This window comes from Gobius niger (genome assembly GCF_951799975.1).
Source record: "Gobius niger genome assembly, chromosome: 12".
Taxonomy (NCBI): Eukaryota; Metazoa; Chordata; class Actinopteri; order Gobiiformes; family Gobiidae; genus Gobius; species Gobius niger.
In genome coordinates this window covers 486,897-511,079 of record NC_136863.1, presented here as the reverse complement: position 1 = coordinate 511,079, position 24,183 = coordinate 486,897, and the positions used below count along the sequence as shown (strand labels likewise).

General features: G+C 46.5%; 1 protein-coding gene across 1 annotated transcript in view; it reads right to left on the bottom strand.

Moving 5' to 3' along the window:
* Window positions 1-24,183, bottom strand: part of LOC306971960 (uncharacterized protein) — a gene marked incomplete at its 3' end in the record, with an annotated part of 64,683 nt that overhangs the window by 10,940 nt on the left and 29,560 nt on the right. The window contains exons 18-22 of the mRNA XM_079568403.1: window positions 18,142-18,183; window positions 14,344-14,483; window positions 11,574-11,722; window positions 5,740-5,831; window positions 1,741-1,881 (exon numbers count right to left, since the gene is read on the bottom strand). Of these exons, the coding sequence (XP_079424529.1) occupies window positions 1,741-1,881; window positions 5,740-5,831; window positions 11,574-11,722; window positions 14,344-14,483; window positions 18,142-18,183 (564 nt within the window). The remainder of the gene's footprint in view (window positions 1-1,740; window positions 1,882-5,739; window positions 5,832-11,573; window positions 11,723-14,343; window positions 14,484-18,141; window positions 18,184-24,183) is intronic.

Sequence of the window (24,183 nt, the reverse complement as noted above, 5' to 3'; positions counted from 1 at the left end):
GTTTGACCTCCTGAGTGTGTTTGGCCTCCTGAGTGTTTGACCTCCTGAGTGTTTGACCTCCTGAGTGTTTGGCCTCCTGAGTGTTTGACCTCCTGAGTGTGTTTGACCTCCTGAGTGTTTGGCCTCCTGAGTGTTTGGCCTCCTGAGTGTGTTTGACCTCCTGAGTGTGTTTGGCCTCCTGAGTGTTTGACCTCCTGAGTGTTTGACCTCCTGAGTGTGTTTGACCTCCTGAGTGTGTTTGACCTCCTGAGTGTGTTTGACCTCCTGAGTGTGTTTGACCTCCTGAGTGTTTGACCTCCTGAGTGTGTTTGACCTCCTGAGTGTTTGACCTCCTGAGTGTGTTTGACCTCCTGAGTGTTTGACCTCCTGAGTGTGTTTGACCTCCTGAGTGTTTGACCTCCTGAGTGTGTTTGACCTCCTGAGTGTTTGACCTCCTGAGTGTGTTTGACCTCCTGAGTGTTTGACCTCCTGAGTGTTTGACCTCCTGTGTGTTTGACCTCCTGAGTGTGTTTGACCTCCTGAGTGTGTTTGACCTCCTGAGTGTTTGACCTCCTGAGTGTTTGGCCTCCTGAGTGTGTTTGACCTCCTGAGTGTGTTTGACCTCCTGAGTGTTTGACCTCCTGAGTGTTTGGCCTCCTGAGTGTGTTTGGCCTCCTGAGTGTGTTTGACCTCCTGAGTGTGTTTGACCTCCTGAGTGTGTTTGACCTCCTGAGTGTTTGGCCTCCTGAGTGTGTTTGACCTCCTGAGTGTTTGGCCTCCTGAGTGTGTTTGACCTCCTGAGTGTTTGACCTCCTGAGTGTTTGGCCTCCTGAGTGTGTTTGACCTCCTGAGTGTGTTTGACCTCCTGAGTGTTTGACCTCCTGAGTGTTTGACCTCCTGAGTGTGTTTGACCTCCTGAGTGTGTTTGACCTCCTGAGTGTTTGACCTCCTGAGTGTTTGACCTCCTGAGTGTTTGACCTCCTGAGTGTTTGACCTCCTGAGTGTTTGACCTCCTGAGTGTTTGACCTCCTGAGTGTTTGGCCTCCTGAGTGTGTTTGACCTCCTGAGTGTGTTTGACCTCCTGAGTGTTTGACCTCCTGAGTGTTTGACCTCCTGAGTGTGTTTGACCTCCTGAGTGTGTTTGACCTCCTGAGTGTTTGACCTCCTGAGTGTTTGACCTCCTGAGTGTTTGACCTCCTGAGTGTTTGACCTCCTGAGTGTGTTTGACCTCCTGAGTGTGTTTGACCTCCTGAGTGTGTTTGACCTCCTGAGTGTGTTTGACCTCCTGAGTGTGTTTGACCTCCTGAGTGTGTTTGACCTCCTGAGTGTTTGACCTCCTGAGTGTTTGACCTCCTGAGTGTTTGACCTCCTGAGTGTTTGGCGGTTGCTGCTGTCGTTGGGACACAGGTCACATGACCTGAAGAGGAAGTTCTCCATGGAAACGCTGCTGCTTCTTGGTCAGAGTTTTTAAAACTACTTCCTGTTTCTGTCTCTGGAGGAACAGGCGGCAGATCCACACACTTTACAACAGTTATACATGTGTAACAGTTATAACTGCTCCTACCGTCAGTAGTAGTATCTGTAGTAGTATCTGTAGTAGTATCTGTAGTAGTGATAGTAGTAGCAGTAGTAGTAGTAGTATCTGTAGTAGTATCTGCAGTAGTAGTAGTAGTAGTAGTAGTAGTAGTAGTAGTAGTAGTAGTAGTATCTGCAGTAGTAGTAGTAGCAATATATGTAGTAGTAGTATCTGTAGTAACTCACGGTTGTCGTAGATGGGGTTGGTGACGATGGGAGCTAACGCTCGGCTGAATTGTCCGCTCTCGTCTTGTAAATAAACTTGGACACAAAGTCGAACCACGTTCAGGTCGTATTCCTCTGTCTGCAGCTGCTGCTCCCGAGGAACTGAACACACACATTATATATATCTATTATATTATATTATTATATTATATTATTATATTATTCCTCTGTCTGCAGCTGCTGCTCCCGAGGAACTGAACACACACAGATTATATATATGTATTATATTATATATATATACTATATTATTATATCAAAACCGTGTCCTGTCCCTTTAAGAGTGGAGGCTCCTGTAAGAACAGATCTCAGTAAAACCGTGTCCTGTCCCTTTAAAGGAACAGAACACCGTTTTTCCATACTGAGATATGTTCTTACCTGAGCTGTGACGAGTTCTTTAGGACCTGTCTGATCTTCAGTCACGTAAACACAGACGGCGAAATCCGCGCAGTAATCTTCACTTTACTGTGCGGATGCCAAATCACTCCTGGTATTATTACGCCTTACAATATAGTTCCCCCTTTTATCCGCTTAGAAAATCCACATTGTTTAATTGTGTGTAATTATACTTTGTAGTGGAACACTTCACGTAACCATATTTAAATAGGGAAAACGTGGAAGAGCTTGGTAGCTTCTATCTTGACCTGTTTTGGAGCTATAGAGGAGAGAGGGAGAGGCTAAATGCTAACGCCGTCTGCGCTGTGTTTACGTGACTGAAGATCAGACAGGTCCTAAAGAACTCGTCACAGCTCAGGTAAGAACATATCTCAGTGTGGAAAAACACCGGCCTGTTCCTTTAAGAGTGGAGGCTCCGGTGCCGTGACCCCCCCGTGTGTCTGTGGGCGCAGAGAAACCCCCGGTCTGTGGCTGTCCCTGAACGCATCACGCTGCGTCCTGCAGCACGTGCCCATGAACACCTCGCGATGCTTTCACAGCCCCCGCAGAGGTTTCCGTGACCCACAGAGGCGCCTGCAGCAGACGGGCCCCCCCACAGCAGACGCCCCCCCCCCCCCCCCCCACGACAGACTCTGAACTTTAATCAGGCTCTTCTGTCCGACCGTCGCACGAGCAGCGGGGGCTTCAAGGGGAGACGGAGAAAAGGTCGACCACACCGAGAGCAGCCGCAGACGAGAACGGGGTCTGTGGGCGCAGCAGGTGTGTGGGGGAGGGGGGCAGGTGTGAGTGTGGGGGGGCAGGTGTGTGTGTGGGGGGGGGGGGGGGGCAGGTGTGAGTGTGTGGGGGGGCAGGTGCCAGTTGTCTGGAGCTCACGGAGCTTCTACGTGTGGTGGTCCCAGAGAAATGAACCAAAGCAGAATCCACACATGGGGCTTTGGATGATGTCGTCGTCTACAGCAGTGTTTCCCAACCAGGGGTACGGGGACCCCTGGGGGTACTCGAGGACCTAGCAGGGGGTACTCGGAACTATTTCAGATTGAAAAATGGGGAAAATGTAACATAAACTATATTTTTCAGTTGCTTTGGGAGAATTGTAGGTTTATTTTGACGGCAACATTGTCCTTTTTCTTTAAAAACACCACTTTTAAATAATTACTTTCTAAATAAACTGCAACACCCTTAAGGTAGGGGGTACACGGTTGACCACTGAAAGGCCCAAGGGGTACGAAAGACCAAAAACGTTGGGAACCACTGGTCTCCAGACCGGGACAAGCATGGCCTGCAGAGCATTCATCTCTGCAGGACCCGGAGGTGTCTGGGTCAGGTCACAGATGAACACACTCACACTGCTGTTCTTAAAGGGGGGTGTTCTGCTTTAAAGGGGGATATTCTGCTTTAAAGGGGGTGTTCTGCTTTAAAGAGGGGGTATTCTGCTTTGAAGGGGGGTATTCTGCTTTTTTCAGCCACATAGCACCAGTCTATATCACACTACAATGATGACAAACCTTCTGTTGGTCTGTAAATGCAGTAAATTGGCTGGTTGCACAATGTGGCTACGCTAGTTCCTCTGAGCTGAGGTTGTGGGTGCTAGCACTTCCTGTTCGTATTCATTTCCATTAAGATTAGCTTAGACTCGTTCGATTCATCGTATTTCCTACTCTGTGGTGGACAGTGAGTTCCTGGTAGACGATCACTTACCGCAGGTGAACGAGTGTGAATATTTCCGTAGAGGAGACGTCTTTGTTCATAAGGATCAGTAAGTTTGTCTTGGAGCTAAAGGCTAACATTCATTTCATGCATTATACAATTTGAAATAGTGCTGTTTATTCAATTCTTTTATAGCATGCTAGCCTTTAGCTTCAAGACAAACTATCAGTCCTTTATGATCACAGGCGTCTCCTCTGAGCTCGCTACATCAAGGTTTGAACACACAGTAAATGATCATCGACCAGGAACTCACTGCCCACAACGTAATCTTTAGAAAATGTGATTATTATTCCAGGAAAAGAATAAAGACAGGAAGTACTGGCGCTCACAACTTCAGGTCCGAGGAGCTAGCATAGCCACACCGTGCAACAAGCCAATTAGAATAACTGCCTTGTATAAAATGTCTCTCTCAAAATGGCTGTAGTGAATGTCTTGAAATAGGCCTCTGTCTCTTTAAGAACCTCTGAGCCTTTAGACACGCCCCCTCCACACGCTGTCTGTGGCATCAGTGGGGAGGGGGTTCTGCTGAGGAGCAGTGGTTGGTTACTCGGCTGGTGACCAAAGCTCGGAGGCGTCTCCAGGAGGTGGGGGCGTTCCTAGGAGGACTCAGGCAAACCTATCCCTAAAATGGCCGCCATCATACGGGTGTGAAACAGTTCCTAACCCTGGCAGTAAAAGTGATTGTCTCTTCACGGCTGAACCCGGGTTTAAAATGGAGTCAATCCTTTTCCTGTATTTGGTCAAAAACTCGACTCTGGCGTTTTTCCGTTTCCTTAAAGTCGCTGCAGTCGCACTTCTGCTTCTCACACTTTCACTTTAGTAAACTTTAGTGTTTGAGTCACCGGTGTCAGGTTTCCAGATCAATACAAGAAACAGAGAAACAGCGTGGTGTTCCTCAGGGCTCCATGTTAGGGCCGCTCCTCTTTATATTAAACATGACTTTGTGAATTCTTCTTGTCCACAAAGTCACTTTTGCAGATGACGACATGAGAGTAACGCCTCATTTGAAAGCTAAGACCTACAAAACGGATCTTCCTCCTCGTCACGACTGTCACGTCTCGTCCTTTTGTTTTTATCACGTTTTTAGTTGTTTTTTTTACATGTTTGTGACGAAAATGTGATCAAACTGCAACAAAAACGACTAAAACGTGAAACAAGGGGGAGTCTGGATGAGTTTTGTAGGTCTTAGCTTTCAAATGAGGCGTCGCTCTGGCCTAGAGTCTGTGAGCTCCAGTCGAGAAGCTTTTAGATTTGGGTAAAACTGAAGAAAATGCGCCGGTTAAAGCGGGGATTAAGGAGGGAAATGAATCTTTAGCTTCAGGATCGGAGCTTCAGGATCCACAGTCTCCAAACTCGCCGCAGACCGAGCGTGTCTGGTGCGGCGTCTGGGGAAGCCCCCGGCCACGCCCTCCTCCCAGAACTCCCTGCAGCTCCGGCGATTGAGCAACGCCGGCCGAGAATGAGGAAGTGGAACGCCTGGTACAGTGTGTGTGTGTGTGTGTGTGTGTGGTCTTGTAATTACGACAGTGTGAGGACCAGTTTCAGTTTTTAACAGAGTGAGGACATGTTGGGTGCTCCTCACTTATGTGGCTTTAGGGTTAGGGTCTGGGTATGTCCTCACTAAGACGGCAGCACAAGCATGTGTGTGTCGGTGTGTGTGGGATTATAAAGGGTTTCACTGACATGACGAGGACGAGCGAAAACAGACACTTCAAACATCTGTGTCAAAGTGTTTAGACGAGTCACATGGAACGGTTTTTAAAGCAGTCTTTTAAAACCCGGACTAAACCCGGACTAAACCCGGACTAAACCAGGACTAAACCCGGAGTAAACCCGGACTAAGCCCGGCCTGGGACTGACCGCTGAAGGGGTTGATCCCGCGGTTGATCCTCTTCATGATGGAGTCTTTCACTTCTCGCCTCCGGACGCACTGGATCCCCAGGTTCTGGAACCTGCAGGAGGAACAGGTCTGTTATTATAAAGCAGATTTAAGCTCAGAGTCAGTATTTATGTCCAGATCTCAGAGCTCAGGGACCGCAGAGCTCCTGTGGCCACTGTGGTCCACATTTGAAAGCCAAGACCTTCGAGGTTCTAAAAGTATGTGTGACAATAACAATCCTATCCCTGACCCCTGACCCCTGATCAGAGGGTCAGCAGGAACAATACACACAACAAAACTAAAACAGGAGCTTTAGATTTGGGTCAAACCGAACTGGAGACATGGGGTTAATGTGGGGCTGAGCTCCGCCTCAGGCCCATAGTTACAGAAGCCGGGAGTGGAACCGCAGACACGAACACACGGCGTGGAGGAAACAGGAGCTTCCTCTGTCGGCCATGTTGGATCTACGGGCGCAGCGGTTAGCGCCTCCGCTTCACAGCTGGAAGGTCCCGGGTTCGATTCCCACCAGGACGGGGCCTTTCTGTGAGGAGCAGGTTCTCCCCGTGTCTGAGCAGGTTTCCTCCGGGTACTCCGGTTTCCCCTACCGCTAAAAACATGTACAATAGGTACGTCACACAAACTGATACTGGGGGTTTGAGTGTCTGCCCATGTTCAATATAAACCGATTAAACTGGTTGAATTAGAATTGAAGAACAGCTGATCAGTGACACGTCGGAGATGCTTCAGCCTGAAGAGAAGTCACAGACCAAGTATAACTTTAGTTTATTCGTTTATTTCAGGGACAATGTGCAAAAAACATTCAGTAAAAGGTCTTTTGCACCAGATTTAGCTTCAGTTTCCACCTGCAGCCCGAGGTGAGCTACAGATGTACAATATAAAACACAAATATTCATTCATTCATTCATTCATTCATTCATTCATTCACTCATTCATCCACCCGTGACCATCAGTCCACACAGACTCCAATAAAACACTGAAGGTGATTTGTGCATTTACAGTTTTCTGTAGAAGTCAGAGCTGTATTTGTCTTAGTGTGCAGGTGTGCAGGTGATCCTCGTGTGATTGCTCTTCTCTGAGGTTCAGTTGTTTTTAGTGAGAGACGAGGCTCAGATCTCGCCTCGCTCCTCGTCTCACACGAGGCGCTGCCGCTGAAACATCAGATCTAAACCCGGTTCAGGTCCAGCTTTAAACGTGCTTTTTAGGGATTTGGAATAAACTTTTGTCTCTGAGTTCAGTTCAGTAAAAACCTCCTGTAGTGAAGTCTGAGTCTGAAGGAGCGACGTCTGAAGGAGCGTCAGGGACTCACGCCGCCAGGCTCACCGCGGGGATATGCAAATGAGCAATATGCAAATGAGCCTCACAGACAGGGTGAGGATGATGTCACTGGGGGGATTCCCACACGAGAACCTCCTCACACACATCATCACAAACACACACACACACACACACACACACACACACACACACACACACACACACACACACACACACACACACAAACATCATCACAAACACACACACACACACACACACACACACAAACATCATCACAAACACACACAGAGCAGGGAAAGTCTCCTCTTCGTCTGCTCCGCTCATGACCTTAAAGTGACCGTCTGTGAGTTTGCAAAGTGAGGAGACCGAGAGACTCCTGGATTTAAAGCCTCAGTGCGGAACATGGAGTTACAACACACACACAGTAGTGTCCAGTGCTCTCTTCTATGGTGTTGTGTGTTGGGGGGGAAACATCAGAGAGAGGGACACTCAGAGACTGGACAAACTAATCAGAAAGGCCTCCTCTGTGATTGGGGCCGATCAGGACTCTGTAGTGTCAATCTCGGAGAAGAGAACCCTGGAGAAGCTGCTCTCTGTGATGGACAACAGAGACCCCTCCTGATGAAGCAGAGGAGCTCCTTCAGTGAGAGGCGGCTCTCTGTGATGGACCACAGAGACCACCCCCTGATGAAGCAGAGGAGCTCCTTCAGTGAGAGGCTGCTCTCTGTGATGGACCACAGAGACCACCCCCTGATGAAGCAGAGGAGCTCCTTCAGTGAGAGGCTGCTCTCTGTGATGGACTACAGAGACCCCCCCCTGCATGAGCTGGTGATGAGGCAGAGGAGCTCCTTCAGTGAGAGGCGGCTCTCGCTCTCCTGCTCAAAGGACAGGCTCAGGAGATCCTTCTTGCCCAGAGCGATCAGGCTGTATAACAAATCCTTGGGGGGGAGGGGCTAAATGGGAGTGAAATGTTTTTTATAGTACCTCTACATTTTTATACTTCTAAATTATTATTATATTTATTCTCTGCACTGTTATTTTAAATCTGATGTTTGTATGTGTGACTTGATTGTGCAGCTGATAAACTGAATTTCCTTCGGGATTAATAAAGTATATCGTATCGTATCGTATCGTATCGTACATGTCCGTGATCCTAAAGCCTCACGTCTGAGAGACCTGTGTCTGAGGAAAACGTGACCGCCGGGAAACACGGCTCACGTCACAGCAGAGATAACACGCAAATAACACGCCAATAACATGCAAATCACACGCCAACAGCACACACATGACTGAGCCCCCTTTGATCACAGTTTCCACAGCTGGAACATCATTCAGGGAAATCCTCCTGAAGATAAATCCTTCTGTCCCTTAGTGACCCCTCGATCTGCGGCCGATACCGATCCGATACCGATCCGATAAAACCGAAGAAATGATTCTAATCTATTATTCATTAGATTCTCTGTAATAATACCAATAATCTTCTGTATTAGGACGATATATGGATATTTAAGGGGAGACACTACAGGCAAAACTCAATGTTTTCAGTTTTCAGGTTTTGGGCCAAATCTGTCTCTGAACATATAAACTTTCACCCGGAAACAGAAAACATGCCTAATCTTCACAATAACATGTTTAAATATTGCGCTGATTCAATGTTCCCCCATAGACTTATATGGGAGAACACAATTTTAAGGGCCTTTTTCTCCAAACACATGTTTCTGTCATTGTGGCGACACTATGTCCACGTCAGTCGGACCTAAAGACTTCACATTTTACAGCCTTGGACTGAACAAGATTTGGAAGATTTTTTCAGAAGGATTTTTTATTATTTAATCCCTTAAGCCCCATTTATTGAGTTTTGAATGTCAGAAAATGAAGCGAAAATTACATTTTTACACATTTTTCCACTAAAAAAACAGCTTATTTTAAAACTAAACAAGAAATCCTGAATCCCCTCTGAGAAAGTCTTGGAAACTCATTCATCAATAAAATGAAACCATGAATTTGAATGTAGCTCTGTCCATTATTCAGATTTTGTTGCCGAAAAGATGGGAAATTTGGGGCATTTTTAGGCATAAACACCTTGTTCTTATGAAAAGATAAAATGACATTTATGCCAGTGATTGACAGCACAAGTTTCACATTGACATCTGTAAATATACATTTTTTCCCTGTTCACCTGCAGCGTCTCGCCTTAAGATCGATATAATTTAAAGGAACTAGATGCAAGTTGGTCATGTTATACTCACTGCTGCCACCTCAGGTCGTGTGCGGAACTGCAGCTTCTATATTGAGCTCATGCATGACGTTCATTTGGGTCCGAAGTTTAAATGGAGAAAAGGGGCGGGACCACAGTTCAGGGCGGAGCCAACGGGAACTTCCAGAATAAGGTGAATATGAAATGAAATATCTATGAAAAACATGTGCTTTGATAAATCACCTTTAAATGACACCGTTAAGAGTAAAACGGCCTCACTCTGGAGTCTCTGGTATCGGTTAATACTGAATATCGGCCGATACTCAAACCCTCAGGATCGGTTCATCTGTATTTATAATATTTGTCCTAAATTCAACATTTTGCTTCAAGTTTCGGTTCTGAAGCGACAGCAGCAAGTTTAACAGCTTCAGCTTTAAAGAAACAGTTCAGTGTTTCCTTTAGCTTAGACGAGTTCATGTGTACCTGTCTGGTCTTTGTGTGCCCTCAGTCAAGCAAAACGACCAAAGATGTAGTTAGCATTTGGCCTCTCCCAGTGTATTCCTATGGCTCCAAACGGCCACGCCCCTCCCCCAGCACAAAGACCAGACGGGGACGGATGAACTCGTCTAAGCTCAGGTGCAGCTCTCAGGAGGAAACACTGTTGCTTTAAGGCGAGACACTTTAGGTGAAAGTATTGATGTTTCCCGCAGTGGTGGAAGTGGAGATTTGTATCTGTTTTCCTCCCTTTACATCTTAGTTTTCATGTCAGATATAAAAATGCTGATGTTTATTTGATGATGTTTTGTCTGCGAGGTGGGGGCGACCCGGAAGTAGAAAGGCCGTCTTTCCCGCGGGTTTTCATTCATAAATATTGACAGATTTGACATCCACGTGTCCTGCTAAGGGGCCCCGTGATGACGCTTTCACCCAAATATGGTGTTTTTCCTCCTACGAGACGCTGGAGCGGAAAAGTGGAAGAACGGGCCGAGCATGCGCACTCGCTACAAAACTTCAGGGCTGGTTTTCTCTGAATGAGAGAAGCCGCACTCGGGCAGAGCCTGAGCCCTTATAGAAGCTCCCACAGACTCCACACTTTACAGGCTGAGACACAACAACATTTTGAAGGTTTTTTCAGAGGGATTTTTTAATATCTAATTCCTAGCCTGATTTATTCAGCTTTGAAACCAAAAAAACAGGCGGAATTTGAGTTTTTACAGATTTTTTCACTGATGATTAGTTTATTGAAAAACTAAACAAAATATCCAAAATCCCTCTGAAAAAATCTTAGTTTCTAATATGTCAATAAAATAAAACCATAACATTTAATCTGGATCAATTCATTATTTTGATTTCGTTGCTCAAATTATTGGCAATTTTGGCCATTTTAAAGCTCAAAATGCCTTATTTTTATGTGAAAACATAAAATGACAGAAAAAATGCAACACATTTTTTTCTCATATTTATATCTGTGATGTTCAGCAGAAGCTTCACATTGACGTCTCTACGTTTATTTGTTTTTCCCCTGTTCACCTGCAGTGTCTCGCCTTCAGGCTGTTCTGTGATTGGATCGTCTGAGCACATGGCTACTTAATCTGCAGAGAGAGTTCACACCAAAGACACCTGGACCTCCGTGTGGTCAGTGAGAGAGAGTGGACCTCCGTGTGGTCAGTGAGAGTGAGTGGACCTCCGTGTGGTCAGTGAGAGTGAGTGGACCTCCGTGTGGTCAGTGAGAGAGAGTGGACCCCCGTGTGGTCAGTGAGAGAGTGGACCTCCGTGTGGTCAGTGAGAGAGAGAGAGTGGACCTCCGTGTGGTCAGTGAGAGAGAGAGAGTGGACCCTCGTGTGGTCAGTGAGAGAGAGAGAGTGGACCCCCGTGTGGTCAGAGAGAGAGAGTGGACCCTCGTGTGGTCAGTGAGAGAGAGTGGACCCTCGTGGTCAGAGAGAGAGAGTGGACCCCCGTGTGGTCAGTGAGAGAGAGAGAGTGGACCTCCGTGTGGTCAGTGAGAGAGAGAGAGTGGACCCTCGTGTGGTCAGTGAGAGAGAGTGGACCCTCGTGTGGTCAGTGAGAGAGAGAGAGTGGACCTCCGTGTGGTCAGTGAGAGAGAGAGAGTGGACCCTCGTGTGGTCAGTGAGAGAGAGAGAGTGGACCCCCGTGTGGTCAGAGAGAGAGAGTGGACCCTCGTGTGGTCAGTGAGAGAGAGTGGACCCCCGTGTGGTCAGTGAGAGAGAGTGGACCCTCGTGTGGTCAGTGAGAGAGAGTGGACCTCCGTGTGGTCAGTGAGAGAGAGTGGACCCCCGTGTGGTCAATGAGAGAGAGACTCACGCGATGACCCGGCGCTCGGGGCCGAACTCCGTCTCGTAGAACCCGTCCTTACAGTCTTTGCCCACCAGGTCGTGGGGGTGTGGCCTGTACGGCTCGCTCTTCGTCACCAGAGACACGCGGACCTTCCCCTTCCCCACGAAGTTCAGGATCTGAGGGAACACGAGCACAGTCTTCTGTTACTGACGCAGAGGCTCCTCAAGCTCCTCTGAAGCTCCTCTGAAGCTCCTCTGAAACTCCTCTGAAGCCCCACTGAAGGACTCAGACTTTTGTCATGTTTACAACCCTAAACATAGAGATTTTATTTTGATTGTTTTACTGAACGTTCACACACAAGTAACAGACGACTGTGAAGTGAAAGCAAAATGATACATGATTCTGTTATTTTTCAAAAAATAGAAAAGTGAAAAGTGGGGCGTGCATAAGTATCATACAGCATGAATGAATACTTTGTGGGACCCCCTTTTGTCTTTTGGGGTTTGACTCTACAAGATTAGCTCATGTAGAGACTGACATTTGAGCCCATTCCTCTTTACAAAACAACTCCAGCTCTGTCACATTAGAAGGAGAGCGTTTGTGAACAGCAGTTTTCAGATCTTTCCACAGATTTTCAATAGGATTTAGGTCAGGACTTTGACTGGGCCATTCTAACACATTAATATGTTTTTATTGAACCATTCCATTGTAGATTTATCTTTGTGTTTCGGGTCATTGTCCTGCTGAAGGTGAATCTCCGCCCCAGCCTCAGTTCTCTTGTGACTCCAGCAGGTTTTCCTCCAAAATGTCTCTGTATTTGGCTCCATCCATGTTCCCAACTATTCTTACAGTCTCCCCAGTCCCCGCTGAGGAAAAGCAGCCCCACAGCATGATGCTCCCCCCCCGTATATCTGACACTGGGGATGGTGCACTCAGGACCATGAGCAGTGTCAGGTTTGCTCCATACATAACGTTTGTCTCATCTGACCAAAGCTCCTTCTTCCACATGGAGCTGTGTCCTCCATATGACTTCTACAAACTTCAAACAGGATTTCTTATGTTCTCCTTTCAATAACGGCTTTCTTCTTCCACTCGTCCATGAAGGCCAGATTTGTGTAGATACGACTTATAGTTGTCCCATGTCCAGATTCCCCCAGCTCAGCGGCAGGACTTCACAGCTCCTCCAGAGTTATCTTGGGGCACTTGGTTGTATTTCTCACCAGTGTCTCCTTGTTCAGTTTGTTAGTTTAGGTGAACAGCCGTGTCTTGGTAAGTCTGCAGTGGTGCTTTACTCTTTCCATTTCTGAATGATGGATTGAACAGTTGCTCCGGGAGATGTTTAAATCTTGGGAAATCTTTGTGTAACTTAAGGCTGCTTTAAACTTCTCCACAGCTTTATCCCTGACCTCTCTGGTGCTCCTGGACCTTCATGATGTTGTTTAGTGACCACAGCTCTGAGGGCCTAAAAGAACAGCTGTAATTATACTGAGAGTAGATCACACACAGGTGCCTCTATTTAACCGTTAGGCCAAGGTGTGAACATTCTGGAGTCATTAGGAATGTTTTAAAGGCAATTTAATGCACTCAGAATATGCTGTATGATACTTATGCACGCCCCACTTTTCACTTTTCACTTTTCACTTTTTTGAAAAATAACAGAATCATGTATCATTTTGCTTTCACTTCACAGTCGTCTGTTACTTGTGTGTGAACGTTCAGTAAAAAAATAAAAATAAAATCTTTATGTTTAGGGCTGTAAACATGACAAAATGTGCAGAAGTTCAAGGTGTATGAATACTTACGAGAGGCTCTGTATATATATTTGTGAGTGGTACCTGTATATATGTGTGGTACCTGTATATATGTGTGGTACCTGTATATATGGGTGGTACCTGTATAAATGGGTGGTACCTGTATAAATGGGTGGTACCTGTATAAGTGGGTGGTACCTGTATAAGTGGGTGGTACCTGTATAAGTGGGTGGTACCTGTATAAGTGGGTGGTACCTGTATAGGAGGTGGTACCTGTATATATGGGTGGTACCTGTATAAGTGGGTGGTACCTGTATAAGTGGGTGGTACCTGTATAAATGGGTGGTACCTGTATAGGAGGTGGTACCTGTATAAGTGGGTGGTACCTGTATATATGGGTGGTACCTGTATAAGTGGGTGGTACCTGTATAGGAGGTGGTACCTGTATAAGTGGGTGGTACCTGTATATATGGGTGGTACCTGTATATATGGGTGGTACCTGTATAAGTGGGTGGTACCTGTATAAGTGGGTGGTACCTGTATAAATGGGTGGTACCTGTATAGGAGGTGGTACCTGTATAAGTGGGTGGTACCTGTATATATGGGTGGTACCTGTATATATGGGTGGTACCTGTATAAGTGGGTGGTACCTGTATAAGTGGGTGGTACCTGTATAAATGGGTGGTACCTGTATAGGAGGTGGTACCTGTATAAGTGGGTGGTACCTGTATATATGGGTGGTACCTGTATATATGGGTGGTACCTGTATAAATGGGTGGTACCTGTATATATGGGTGGTACCTGTATAAATGGGTGGTACCTGTATAGGAGGTGGTACCTGTATAAGTGGGTGGTACCTGTATAAATGGGTGGTACCTGTATAAATGGGTGGTACCTGTATATATGGGTGGTACCTGTATAAGTGGGTGGTACCTGTATAGGAGGTGGTACCTGTATAAGTGGGTGGTACCTGTATATAGGGGTGGTACCTGTATAAGTGGGTGGTACCTGTATATATGGGTGGTACCTGTATACGTGGGTGGTACCTGTATACTGGGGTAGGTGCGGTTGTTCTCGGAGCTCCTCTCTCCCGGGATACTCCCCGCGCTCCGTCCTTCCACCGCGTACCTGAACCTCATCCCGCGCTGCTTCGGCTGCTCAAAGATCTGCACCTCAGGCTCTGCCACTGACACAAAACATGTACAACAGGACCTCAGGCTCTGCCACGGACACAAAACATGTACAACGGGACCTCAGGCTCTGCCACTGACACAAAACATGCACAACAGGACCTCAGGCTCTGCCACTGACACAAAACATGTACAACAGGACCTCAGGCTCTGCCACTGACACAAAACATGTACAACAGGACCTCAGGCTCTGCCACTGACACAAAACATGTACAACAGGACCTCAGGCTCTGACACAAAACATGTACAACAGGACCTCAGGCTCTGCCACAAAACATGTACAACAGGACCTCAGGCTCTGCCACAAAACATGTACAACAGCACCTCAGGCTCTGCCACTGATACAAAACATGTACAACAGGACCTCAGGCTCTGCCACTGACACAAAACATGTACAACAGGACCTCAGGCTCTGCCACTGACACAAAACATGTACAACAGGACCTCAGGCTCTGCCACCGACACAAAACATGTACAACAGGACCTCAGGCTCTGCCACTGACACAAAACATGTACAACAGGACCTCAGGCTCTGCCACTGACACAAAACATGTACAACAGGACCTCAGGCTCTGCCACTGACACAAAACATGTACAACAGGACCTCAGGCTCTGCCACTGACACAAAACATGTACAACAGGACCTCAGGCTCTGCCACTGACACAAAACATGTACAACAGGACCTCAGGCTCTGCCACTGACACAAAACATGTACAACAGGTCACCCTCACACCCTCACAAACGGCCTGTGTTTCATCCTGCTGCGGTAACTACGGTGACGGGGCTCGTACAGAGTAGTTTTGTCAGACAGTACTTTTTACTTCTACTTGAGTAAAACTATAATGAAGTATCTGACTCTTACTCGAGTAAAAACCACAGTTACTTTTTCCACTGGGAGTAAATGTTTCAGAAGCTTCAGGTTTTCAGACAGTTTCATTCATAACTGAGCAGTTTCTCCAGTTCAGCTTTACCCAAATCTAAAAGCTCACAGCCTATAGGCCACAGAAAGGCATAATTTGAAAGCTAAGACCTACAGAACTCATCTGAACGGATCTTTTTCCTCAGAGTTTCCCATTATTTATATCCAGATCTCAAAGTGAAACAGCCCATAGACCCGTGTGATCCTCATTTGAAAGCTAAGACCCTCTAGTTTCTAAAAGTGTGTAAGATCAGTGAGTGAAACGACGGTTAGGGTCATGTTTATAATAATAATAATAATAATAATAAGTGCTTTTCTGGACACTCAAACACGCTTTACTTTGCACTATTCCTTCACTCCAGACTCGGTGGTGGTGAAGTTGCTATTGTTGCCACAGCTGCCCTGGGACAGACTGACGGAAGCGAGGCGACCAGTCTGCGCCATCGGCCCCTCCCACCACCACTCACTGCATTCCCCCCAGGCTTCCAGATGTTCCACACGTCTCCCAGGTCGACTGAACCCAACATCACTCACAGTGAATCAAACATCAGTTAAAGCATCGACACAGAGGTCTGTATCTGAAGAAAACATCTGGCTTTCATGTGCAGCTGTGGTAAACCAGATGTTGAGCTCACAGGTTTGTTATAAGGAAGCCTGGTGAGTAAATAGAACAAGACACTGAGAGTACTACAAAGGGGCGGGGCTAAGTAAGTGCTCCTCCCCCTCTCTCTCCTCAGCTGTGAATGAGCTCCCGCCTCCGTCACGGCTGTTCTGTTGTTCATGTTTTGTTTATGATCTGTATAAACACTCATTCATTCAAATGGATTTGGGAAATCTCCAAACAGACCCAGCTCCGCTTGTTTCAGAGCTTTAGATGGTTTAATGTTGAATGTTTAAAGTTTAATGTTTAATGTTTAAAGTTTAATGTTTAAAGTTTAATGTTTAAAGTTTAATGTCTGTTTTTTCCTGAAGAACCAGGACTCAGGGACTCCAGCTCCGTCTGATCCATGTCGTCTCAAACCTCAAACCCGCTCAGTCACATTTCTGTCTCTGTGACGCTTCCACTAAACCGACCTCACTGAGCAGAGGGCAGGCTCCAGCGCGGCTTTACCCAAATCTAAAAGCACTGGTTTAAAGGCCTTTGGGAAGTCCTGGTCAGACCTGAAGGGCCCGGTCAGGACTGGGCCTGGAGACCGTGGTGGTGGGAGGGGCCGATGGTGCAGACTGGTCATTTATTTATTTATTTTAACCACCTGCCTCCCGCCTTCACCGAGTGCAGCTTCACCCAAATCTAAAAGCCCTGTATTTGAAAGCTAAGACCTGCAGCACTGCCTGAAGCTGTGGAGCCGCATTCCTGATGCATCGTCTCGTTTTTGTCTCGTTTTAGTGGCTCTGTTTGTGTTTTCTTGTCTCTCTTTAACCTCTAAACCCCCACCTGGGCCGAGCACAGGTTCACCAGCTCAGCTTTACCCAAATCTAAAAGCTTCTTTGAAAAAAGTGTCAAGAAATATGGCTGAAAACGCAATGAAAAAGATCCTTGTGGATGAGTTTGTAGGTCTTAGCTTTCAAATGAGGCGTCACTGTTGCTCCAGTGCAGAACCTTTTGACCTTTATTTAACCAGGATCGTCCCACTGAGATGAAGAATCTCTTTTTCGGTGGACTCCTGGCTTCAGAGGGGAACCTATTGTACATGTTTTTAGTGGTAGTACCCGGAGGAACCTACGGAGAGAGCATGCAAACTCCACACAGAACGGCCCCGTCCAGGTGGGAATCAAACCCGGGACCTTCTTGCTGTGAGGCGTGAGCGCTAACCGCTGCGCTACCGTGCCGTGGCTGCCTCACTTCTGTCAGTCCACCCCAGGGCAGCTGTGGCTACATTAGTAGCGACTGAAGAATGAAATGTAAAGCCTTTTATAAAAACTATGTATTACTACTACTACTACTACTACTACTACTTACTAACTACTAACTACTAACTACTACTACTACTACTACTACTACTACTACTACTTACTAACTACCAACTACCAACTACCAACTACTAACTACTACTACTACTACTACTACTACTACTACTTACTAACTACTAACTACTACTACTACTACTACTACTACTACTTACTAACTACTACTTACTAACTACCAACTACCAACTACTAACTACCAACTACTAACTACTAACTACTAACTACTACTACTACTATTAAACACACAATAAACCTTCAGCTCCAGTTCAGCTTTACCCAAATCTAAAAGCTTCTGCACTGGAGCAACAGTGACGCCTCATTTGAAAGCTAAGACCTACAAACTCATCCACAAGGATCTTTTTCAGTGCGTTTTCACCGATATTTCTTGACACTTTTTTCCAAGAAGCTTTTAGATTTGGGTAAAGCTGAACTGGTGAAACTGTGCTCGGCTCCGGTGGGGGTTTAGAGGTTAGAAAGAGAGACAAGAAAACACAAACAGAGCCACGAAAACGTCACAAAAACGAGACGATGCATCAGGAATGCGGCTCCACAGCTTCAGGCAACACTTCCCGTCAGCGCTGCAGGTCTTAGCTTTCAAATACAGGGCTTTTAGATTTGGGCAAAGCTGCACTCGGTGAAGGCGGGAGGCAAGAGGTTAAAAAAAAAGGGACTTGAAACTTGTGAAATGTCAGAAACACACGTGCACGCGGCCGAATGAGGAAGCAGGAAGAGCGACGTGTTTGGACTTGACTTTAATGAGACTCACTGTGATGGTGCAGCTCGTGTCCCGGGATGGAGGGCGCGAGGACTGCGGGGGGGGCACGGGGGGGGGGATAAACCAGCACAAAAACATCAACAGCCAGAACAGCCCAAAGCGTCACCACAGAGTCTGAACGCTCATCCAGGGCCAATAAAGCAACTGTCACTGCGCCAAAAGAGGAAGTTTCCGCCTTTTCCTGTAAAGCCGCGTCTGCGCCGCGTTTCTCGGGCGCAACGCGCGGGTTTGCGCACATTTAAAGCCGCGCTGGTTCCGTCCGGAGCCCCGTGTTTGGCGCTAAAGGCCGTGCGTAAAAGCCGTGCGTAAAAGCTGTCGCTGTAAAGAGTCGGGGTTTTTGGAGACTCCGGACAGCGCGGAAGTAACAGCGTGACCAGAGCGTGACCACTGCGTCGTGACTCACCGTCCATGGCGCAGACTCGGGTCCGGGTCCGGGCGCAGACTCGGGTCCGGGTCCGGAGGAAAGTCCGCGGGGAAAAGAGAGGAAAGTTTGAAAAGTGTCTGAGACTCGGGAGGAAAGTTCGCTCTGAGAGAAAAGAGGAGGTTTCCTGGGGAATTCCCCCCCGAGTCCCGCCCCCCCTGCTGCCTGAACGGGCCAATCAGAGCGCGGGGCTCACGCGCGGGGGCGGGGCGAGGGCACGTCCGTCACTGCGACACGGCGCGTGACGTCAGCAGGTGCCAGGTGAAGTCTTTCTATTTATTTATTTCACGAACGTCGAAGTTTTCATTAACCTCTTCACCCCCGCCTGAACCGATCGCGTCTGCTTTACCCCAATCTGAAAGCTCCTCAGCCTCATTTGAAAGCTAAGACCGACACACGTGATCGGGACGTCTCATTTCAGCCTCACTTTTGTCGTTGTTTTTGGCGCTTTTTTTTTAAAGAAAACTTTAGATTTGGGTAAAGTCGAGCTGGAGAAAACGTGCTCGGGTCGTGTGGGGGTTTAGAGGTTAAAGCGAGACTTTTTAGTTTGTATTTGTTTTGTGATTAAAGTGATTAAAGACCAGGGCTGCCAACTTTTCACCCGCCTGTGGAGAGAGACTTTGGTCTGAGCCGGGGGGCCTTTTCATGGCGACAGTGTCTCGTGATCGTATTAAGTTCTAATCCAAAAACAAGTCTACGTTTTACATGACTGAGCACATCAGGAGCTGCATGTGGATCAGAGGGGCTTTGGCTCCGCCCACATGACCATCACAACCTATTGAAAGTGTGGGAGGGCACTCAGAAGGGGGGGTTTATTTTAGAATTCAGATATGATTTCCTGCAATCTGGTGCATTTTAGATCATAAATAATAATTTTATCTGGTCTATTTACTGCTGTTAAAGAATGATATTTCTGGGCCCCTTTCAAACTGGGGCCTCTCAGCAGATGCCCAGAGGCCCCTTCATCACTACAGCCCTGCCAAAAGGTACAATGACACGATGTTTCTCTGTCGCTATTCTTCCTAGTGGGACCCCAGGAAGAATAGCGACAGCATGACTGCGCTAATGGGGATCCTTTCAATAAACAATAAACAATAAACACTAAACTCATTCCAATTATTACCAACAAGAATCAGCTCAAGCTTTACAAAATATGAATATTCGATCCATGTATTTTGCAGCATGTTAGAGCATGTTTGATGATTAAACTTTGAATATGATTATTCAATGTTCAATTCTCAGGCTCCCTCAGAGTCTACAGGAGATGTTTCAAACTAGAGAATCTATAAACAACCTTAGAGGAACTGATCTGCTACAGAAACCTCTGGCGCACAGTAAAACTAAGAGGAGGAGTTTATCAGTTAAAGGCGTTGATCTATGGAACGGTTTATTCAACTTAAGGCTCCAAAACTATTAAAGCATTTAAGAAAATGTATAAGTCAAACATGATAGAGAAGTATAGAACACTTGAATGAAAACCATTAGAAGAGAAGTCGATCGAGGAAACAAAGCATAATTTTTGTTTGTTGAAGTGTAAGTTTTGTGCTTAAGTGTTTCCATGGTTGGTGTTAGAGAAAGTGTATAATGAGTCTCTTTGGACACAGAGTCACAGTTTGTAAAAGGGTTTTAGGCAGAATAAGTCTTGGCTTCAGCCTAAACCCCTGTCGCTCAGGCATCATTTAGATTAAATTCTTAATGTATGTGTTTTCTTATTGTATAATGTCTAAGATCTTTGGAAAACATGTGATTTAAATGTTCATAATGACCGAAGAAAATAAATTAACTAACTAACTAACTAAAAATGTAATGGGTTGAATATGGGTAAAATGGGAAACTTAACTTTAATCATGATTATTTTTTAATGTGTCATATTTTATTAAAAAAAAATACAAACACACTGAATAACTAGAATGTGCAGGAAAAGAAAATAATGGTTTTATGGATATAACTTCACTTCATATGTGGCGGCAAAACGTAATCTACCACCGAGTAGTGAAGAAGCAGAGGTTTGTGACAATGACAGCATTTGTGGATTCATGATCTTAAGGTTCTAACTAGGGGAGCGCAGGGAGCACCTCCAGAGCACCTCCAGAGCATCTCCAGAGCACCTCCAGAGCACCTCCAAAGCACCTCCAGAGCACCTCCAAAGCACCTCCAGAGCACCTCCAGAGCACCTCCAGAGCACCTCCAGAGCACCTCCAGAGCTCCTCCAGAGCACCTCCAGAGCTCCTCCAGAGCACCTCCAAAGCACCTCCAGAGCACCTCCAGAGCACCTCCAGAGCTCCTCCAGAGCACCTCCAAAGCACCTCCAGAGCACCTCCAGAGCACCTCCAGAGCACCTCCAGAGCACCTCCAGAGCTCCTCCAGAGCACCTCCAGAGCTCCTCCAGAGCACCTCCAGAGCTCCTCCAGAGCCCCTCCAGAGCCCCTCCAGAGCTCCTCCAGAGCACCTCCAGAGCACCTCCAGAGCCCCTCCAGAGCTCCTCCAGAGCACCTCCAGAGCTCCTCCAGAGCTCCTCCAGAGCACCTCCAGAGCTCCTCCAGAGCTCCTCCAGAGCACCTCCAGAGCTCCTCCAGAGCTCCTCCAGAGCACCTCCAGAGCTCCTCCAGAGCTCCTCCAGAGCTCCTCCAGAGCACCTCCAGAGCTCCTCTAGAGCACCTCCAGAGCTCCTCTAGAGCACCTCCAGAGCACCTCCAGAGCTCCTCCAGAGCACCTCCAGAGCTCCTCCAGAGCACCTCCAGAGCTCCTCTAGAGCACCTCCAGAGCACCTCCAGAGCACCTCCAGAGCTCCTCCAGAGCTCCTCCAGAGCACCTCCAGAGCTCCTCTAGAGCACCTCCAGAGCTCCTCTAGAGCACCTCCAGAGCACCTCCAGAGCACCTCCAGAGCTCCTCCAGAGCTCCTCCAGAGCACCTCCAGAGCTCCTCTAGAGCACCTCCAGAGCACCTCCAGAGCTCCTCCAGAGCTCCTCCAGAGCACCTCCAGAGCACCTGAAGTTCACACTAGAACATCTGGTTTGTTGTGACATGAAAGGAACAGGTGATCACTGTGAGGTTCACAAACAGTGGTGAGAAAGTGCAGTGCGCCCCCTGCTGGGGAAATGCTGCAGTGCATTTGTTTCTCTTCTTCTCTCGCTGTAGATGAAGTAGGAGACAGTTGGCCTCTGTCTCCCTCTGCTGGTCAGGTCAGCATTAAAGTAATAGGAAATCTCCAGGTCTTTATTTACAAAGATCGACCTTTTATTTTCAAGGCAGTTTTTATTCCAGTTTTTATTTAAATGTGTGATTACGGAGCTTTGTTTGTTTGTTAGTATTAACATTTTAGAGTGAGTTTTCTATAAAACTACTTGTTTTTGACATTTCATTCCACAGCTCTCACTTTGTGGAAACAATATATATGTCATACATCGATATGCAACATCTCGCCCAGTCTGCTTTCAATGGGGGGGGAGGGGGTGGTGGTCTCGGTCGCCCTGGAGCAGCAGAGGGGGTCGCGAAGACCATTCAGCTAACACGTCAGTGAAACATGGTGTAACTATAAATATAACTGATATTTTAACTCTTTTGTTTTTCTCCAGAGTCTCCGGTTATAACTGATGTGAAATTATATTGTTTTCAGCAGGAAGAAAATTCCTCGCGAAATCAGGCATTTCAGCAACAATCACAAAAACTGCAGTGAGATCCTGGAGGGACTGATGAAGGCTCCTGGGTCTCAGTGTCGTCAGTCTGGTCCTGTGTTAGAAGTTTCTGCTCATGAACCTTTGTGCTTTGTCCATCCCAAACTCTGCATTTCATTTAAGAGGAAATCTGCTTTCAGACCTCAGACCGACGTCTTAAAGAAATGAGATGAATCCACTGCACTGTTGAAATGATCCTAAAGTTTAGTGAAAACACTTTCATAAAAAGTGGGTTATTTTCCTGCAAATGTTTCCTATTCTTTGTGTCTGAAAAGTTGAAATAATTTAATCTGTAATGGAGCTAATAAAATGTTCGTCTCCCAAACTGTGGATCTTTGACACTAAAGTCGTTTTTGTTTTTTGTCGTGTTTTTGTCGTGTTTTTGTCGTGTTTTTGTCGTGTTTTTGTCATGTTTTTGTCGTATGAGGTTCGGTGGATTCTTTGCTGTAAAAAGTTGAAACTGATCCTGAAGAAGCAGTTTTTGAAAGTAAACAATAAACTGGGTTATCAGCTAAACCATCTGAGACCTACACATGTCTTCTTCTGAGACTCTGATCCTCTAAAACGCTGCAGCGCCTCCTGGGTTTGTCCCTGTTTCAGAGCGTGGTGTCCTGCACTGGTCAGCTCCTCCTCCTCCCTCCTGCGCAGCTCCCTCCGCTCCAAAACAGTCTTTCACCATCTCCTCTGAACGTCCATTAGCCAGAACAATAAAGGCATGTGTGGTTTAGCTGTGAGTCTCGCCTGGATACCTCCCTTTTGTTTCCTCTGTGCTGCAGCTGTGGGGGCTCTTGGTGCTTCTTCAGAGGAGCCTGAAGGCAGCCGGCCAGGCTTCCTCCGGGTCGGGTCGGCCCACAATGGCAGCGCGGCTCAGTCACAGCGGCTCAGGACTAACACCTGAACACTTTTTCGTTGTGACGCTTGTACAATGACAAATAAATCACTTTCTACTACTGCTCGCTACTCATGAAAATATTTATTTATGAACAATGAAAAGTACAGGATGATCAGTGCCTGAACTGGAACATTGTGCAGCGTGTGAGATTCTACTCACGCCTGACAATGGTGTTCAGTTTAATGCTCCTGATCAACACTAGAGAAGACGTGATGTTTATGATGATCCTCCTTCACTGCCCCCCAGCTCCAGAGCACGAGGCGAGCTTCTCCGGGCGTGTAGCACCGCTGTCCCAGACTCTCACCTCACACCTCGCCGGCCTCCAGAGACAGACATCGTTTTAAAGGATAAAACCGACAATATCAAAGTGGCAGGATACGCCCACTTTAACCTCTTAACCCCCGCCTGCTCATCTCAAACTGGAGAAAATGCACTCAGGTTTAACTCCCGCCTGAACCAAGAGGATCTGTTTCCTCACGTCATCACATTTTTTTTTCATCATTTTTTTGTTGGGTTTTCAACTCATTTTTGTAACTTTTTTTATCACATTTCTTTTCATTTTTTTTTCATTTTTTTGTCAATTTTTTTCATTTTTTTTGTCACATTTTTGTCATTTTTTTGGTAAAATTTTTGTCTATTTATTTTGTCAATTTTTTTTCAAATTTTTGTAATTTTTTTGTCACATTTTGTCATTTTTTTGGTCATTTCTTTTTTCAATTTTTTGTCACAATTATGGTCATTTTTTCGTAAATTTTTTATCAAATTTTTGTCACATTTTTGCCAAATTTCTCGCCACTTTTATGTAACATTTTTGCCATTTTTTCATCCATTTTTCGTCCCTTTTTCGTCACTTTTTTGTCATTGTTTTCGTCTCAGTTTCGATGCTATTTTCACAGCTTTTTTCCAGAAGCTTTTGGATTGGGGTAAAGCCAAACTGTAGAAAAAGTGCTCGGTTCAGGCGGGAGTTAAGGGGTTAAAGCGGTGGGGTCAGAGGTTAAGGCCAGACACACTTTAATGCTCAGGTTTTTCATAAGTCCATCTGCAGC